The 5,000-nt window shown below is 45.3% G+C and overlaps 1 protein-coding gene across 1 annotated transcript in view; it reads left to right on the forward strand.

Annotated features, from left to right (window-relative positions):
* The window catches only part of aatkb (apoptosis-associated tyrosine kinase b), a 56,160-nt gene that overhangs the window by 20,709 nt on the left and 30,451 nt on the right, over window positions 1–5,000 (forward strand). Inside the window, exon 2 of the mRNA XM_042082010.1 lies at window positions 4,695–4,828. Within this exon, the coding sequence (XP_041937944.1) occupies window positions 4,695–4,828 (134 nt within the window). The remainder of the gene's footprint in view (window positions 1–4,694; window positions 4,829–5,000) is intronic.

The following is a 5,000-nucleotide window of genomic DNA, read 5'->3' on the forward strand; positions in this document are numbered from 1 at the left end:
TTAGAGTTGGACTTGCAGTGCTTCCTTCTTCTTCATTTGTTTCACAGTGTGATGCCTCTTTTTCTCCAGTTCATTTCATTTCGTTTCCCTCCTCGGGTGTCTCTCTCTCTCTCTCTCTCTTTCTTTCTCCCTCTCTCTCTCTCTCTTCATTTTTCACCCCTTGCTCCTCCTCATCATGCCATCTCTTTCACTGATTTCTTTTTTTTACTCTTTCTTTCTTGTCTTGTCTTCTCCTCCACCTTTTTCTTTACGCATCATGTCAATTGTTTTATGCCATCTACTTCTTCCTCCCTTCTGCCTCTGCACATGTGTGTGTGTGTGTGTGTGTGTGTGTGTGTGTGTGTGTGTGTGTGTATGTGTGTCCACTGCTGCTGTGTGTGTGTGGGTGGGTGAGTGTTGTCATTTGCTTTAATGGATCTTTTGACACTAAGGAATGTGCCGCTGTAGGTGTGTCAAGTCATTCTGTCTGTGTGTGTGTGTGTGTGTGTGTGTGTGTGAGAGAGAGAGAGTGTATGGAGGTCCGTCCCACAGCTCCAGAGGAGTGTGTGTGTGTGTGTGTGTGTGTGTGTGTGTGTGTGTGTGTGTGTGTGTGTGTGTGTGTGTGTGTTGTGGCCTCTGCTCCTCTGTGTCTCACCTCCCAGCTCATTAGTTCAGAGGTCTGTTCCACTTCATTAAGCCTGCAGTCAATTCTGCCCACCTCACAAATACACTTGTGTGTGCGTCTGTGTACAGTATGTGTGTGTGTGTGTGTGTACATTTGTTTGCGTAGGTGTGTGCAGGTGTGCTCCAGGATAATTTGCAAAGAGTTTATGTGGGAAGTACTTGTGGGAAGCAAAATACATGTTTGTGTGTAAGCAAGTGTGTTGAGATGTTTGGCAGTGTTTGTGTGTGTGTGTGTGTGTGTGTGTGTGTGTCTATATATATATATATATATATATGCATCTGTATGTGTCTATGTGTATGTGCGTCTCAATGCATCTGAGCGTTTGACTGATGCGTCCCACCACTAAGAGGATGAATGGGATTTTCTATCAGCTGCTTGTTATTTTCTAAATTTGATTCCCCTTCTTCTCCAACGGACCCATTGTCCACTTCATCCCTATAAGCTGCTGATTTGTTTGAACCCCCACCTGCACCACCACCACCACCACCACCACCACCACAACACAACAAACCAGCACCCCCTCCACCCCCAACCAACAGCATCACCTATAGCCGCTTGTCATGAGCCACTATGTTCAGCTTTGGTCCAGACTAAGCCAGTGTGCGTACGGCTTTACACTTATCACTAACTGCCAGTCCAAAGCTTCATTAGCCGAATGGCAAAGGAGTGGACTGAGCTCCGATGGGTTCCATTGTGTGGCTGTCCAGTTTCAAGGCTACAGACCTCTTTTTGCTCCAAGGCTGCTGTAGTGTCGGCTGTAATCTGCACTATTGTAAGCTATTTTTCGCCACGGAAAGGATATTTCGGAAAGGCTAACGGCTTAGTCTGTCTGTCAGTCAGTCAGTCAGTCAGTCAGTCGATCAGCCCTGCTGTGAGAGAGAGATGGGAGCAAAGGATGAGGGGATGTAGAAGGAGGAAGTGTATATGAGAGAAAGAGAGATATGCTGTTTTAATTGTGCTTTGGCAACACTGTACTTACAGTCATGCTAATAAAGCAACCTTGAATTGAATTGAATTGAATTGAGATATGTGTGTGAGAGAGAGATGAGTGCTAGAAAGAAGAGAGAATGACAGGGAAAGAAATGTATGGGAAGAGAAAGAGAGGAGTATATGTGCAAGGAGAGAATGAGAGATAGTTGGATTTATGGAGAGAGCAAGAAAGAAAGAAGCATTTGTGAATGAAAGACAGAATGAGAAAAAGACAGATTGATCTGAGGGGAGAGAGAGAGAGAGTGAGAGAGAGATCCACTGCTGATGGCATACCCTGCTACGTGACGGCCATCCGTCAGTCTTGTGTTGTTTCCATGGCAACCGTGACCTCATGCTGGAGAGAAAATGATGGGTGGGGGGTGGGGCGTGTACTCTGGAGAGAGGGGGAGCTTTGGGTCAGCACGTCAACATGGCAACACAAACAGACAAATAACAAACAACTGCACCCTGAGCATTGTCCAAGAATGCAAAGGCCTCCACTCACACACACACACACACACACACACACACACACACACACACACACACACACACACACGCTGCCTCTTACACTCTTTCTCTCTCTCCCTAGTCATTTATCTCTCCCTTCTCTCCTTCACTCCATATCTCTTCACACTTTTTCTCTTTCCCTTCATCTGTCAGTAGCTTTCAGCTGCCTATTTTCGAGGCTAAAACCTATTGCTGTAGTTCATTCCAGTTCAATCCAGATAGCTACAGCACTAAATTGCCCCCCAACACAGACTTTTCTGTGTTTACTGCTGTCGCTGCCATGATATCTCAGACGGCATAGCCACCCAGTCCCATACTTAATATATCTAAATTGCATTGCCTTATCACCCTCCTTTAATTAGATTGCTGCGCACTCTGGCAGATTGGTTGTGTGTGAGGATACTGTATGTGTGTGCAAGTTTGTGTGTGTGGTTATTGTAAGTGGATACTGAGGACACACACACACACACTTATACACGTATACACACACACACACACATACTGTACACACACACACACACACACACACACACACACACACACACATGTACCACTGTGTGCCATGTTCTTCAGTTGTCTCTCTTTCATCACCCGTGCCAGTTATAAGGTGGCGGAGGCGAGAGGAGTAGAGGGTGGGGGTGAGGGTGGCTCCACTCCACTCGTTTGATGTGAGTCTCTGGTGTCTTTGACTCTTTCTCCATACCCTGTGATCTTAAAAGACTTCATGCCAAATGTCCATTGTGCTTCCTGTGCCACTTACTCCAGGGCCACACTGAAGCATCTGGACATTTGATAGAAAAGCGTATGTGTGTGAAATTGAAACTAACTGTGTATGGCTATGTTCGGTTGAAAATTGCAGCACATAACATAGATTGGCATTTAAAAAAAAAAAAAAATGTATCCATCACAGGATGGCTTCAGAGCTGTGGACTGTGATCTCATACACATTACATGCACATGCACACCATAGAAGGAGACTTTCTCACCATTAACTTCAATGAATCTCCCAGTTTCATAATGAGAGTACTGAGAGAACGAGTGTAATTGAACCGTCTCAATGTCACTGCAAATTCTCCTAAAGATTAACGATGTCACAGTTGAGAGGTCCAAATAAACTCATTCATATCCATGGGAACCCATCTCAGCGTAATCCCTTGCTTCACCCTGGTCGTCATTCTTATACCCGGCGACACTGTATGCAATATTCATGCACATTCTCACAGTATTTTCTTCCGTCTGAGATGGCAGAGGTCGTCACACAGTGGCCTCTAGCGCTCAGCACATGCTGGCGGGTTTAGTGATTTACTTGGTTGCGTAATCATCCCCCTGAAATCTATGCAGACGATGTCGTTGTACTGTAGAACGCCTTGTGGAGAACCCAATTAGCCCACACAACCTCAAACGGGCACAGTAATGGAATTCATGCAGTGTAAGAGCGAGATAATTCCGACGTGGCATTATGCAAATTAATTCCTTTGCTGGCAGGTAGGTGTGATATGCCAGCGTGACTCGTTGCGTACGGGCACTCCTTCCACGACGACAATGATACTCCCACAGCACATTCACATAAAGCAGAACCTAATTTGAATAATACTAAAACATATTCTATTATGACTGTAAAGCACTTCTAACAAAGACTAAATGTGATAGGATAAACCAGCAGAATACATTTTTTACTGTAGAATGAAATGATATGTTCTCCACTCATTTAAACTCAGCTATATTTAGAATCCTGTCAGCATTACTCTTTAGGATAGTACTTTTGTGTATTTGAAAGTGTAAAAGCAGAAGACTGACCATTTGTGATGACCATGTCACTCTTTGCCTGAACAACACGGCGGTGGCGGCAGAGTTTGACGCTGGTGTGTGCTGGGTTGTATAAAAAACAATGAAATCCAATGTAATCTAATGCACTTGAGATTTTTACTTTCTGAAGCCGGACGTTTTACCCCTGGTTAGATGTTATGGTATGTGTAGGATCAAAGTTTCAGCAATATAGGCATGCTCACTCACATATTGAAGTATTTTGGGTGCGAGTTAAAAATGTCAATTTGTAAGTGGAGGAAACCGCACTCTCTTGTACAGTATGTTACTTTTTAAAAAGATTTATTGCAAGACGGCTTGACGTCGAAATTTGTAGGATCAAAGCCTGGAGAGCAGCCCGGATCTGACTCTGGTCTCGGTCACCTCTGATCCAACCTGAGCTGGGGGGGGGGTCTACTGTGGAGCTTGGCCAAAACAGTGACCTCCATCTATGGCAAACGGACGTTGTCTGACATGTGGCAAAATGCCCTGATCATGTTCCTGAATGTAAAGGCCCCGTCTAGTTATGAGATCAGTCTAAAAGTGACACAATGTTTCTCAGACAAGCATGTCTCCTTTTTATTGGTGCTACATTGTCTTAGGAAAGACGGTAGAATACCCTAGAGAATGTAATAGGCTGAGGGTCAGTCACTATAAAGTATTGACGGTGAATGGAATGAGAAATCCAGTCGACCTCTGTTGTTGTCCTGTCGCTGAGTGAAGCTGTAATACCTGCTCTGTCCTGCAGATGGCGCCCCGCTGAGCGAGCTCTCCTGGTCGTCGTCTCTGGCCGTGGTGGCCATCTCCTTCTCCGGGCTCTTCACCTTCATCTTCCTCATGCTGGCTTGCCTGTGCTGTAAGAAAGGGGACATCGGCTTCAAGGTGAGACCACCACCCCGACTGACACACACACACACACACACACACACGCACACACAGACCCCTCTTAGTGGCATGACTAAGACATCCTGAGTTGTAGTCAAGCAACTAGTGTGGAAAGAGCAGAGACAACAGTTGGGTTTATTATGGGAGCTATACTCCTATGGGAGTGTGT

This window comes from Alosa sapidissima, chromosome 24, assembly GCF_018492685.1.
Source record: "Alosa sapidissima isolate fAloSap1 chromosome 24, fAloSap1.pri, whole genome shotgun sequence".
Taxonomy (NCBI): Eukaryota; Metazoa; Chordata; class Actinopteri; order Clupeiformes; family Clupeidae; genus Alosa; species Alosa sapidissima.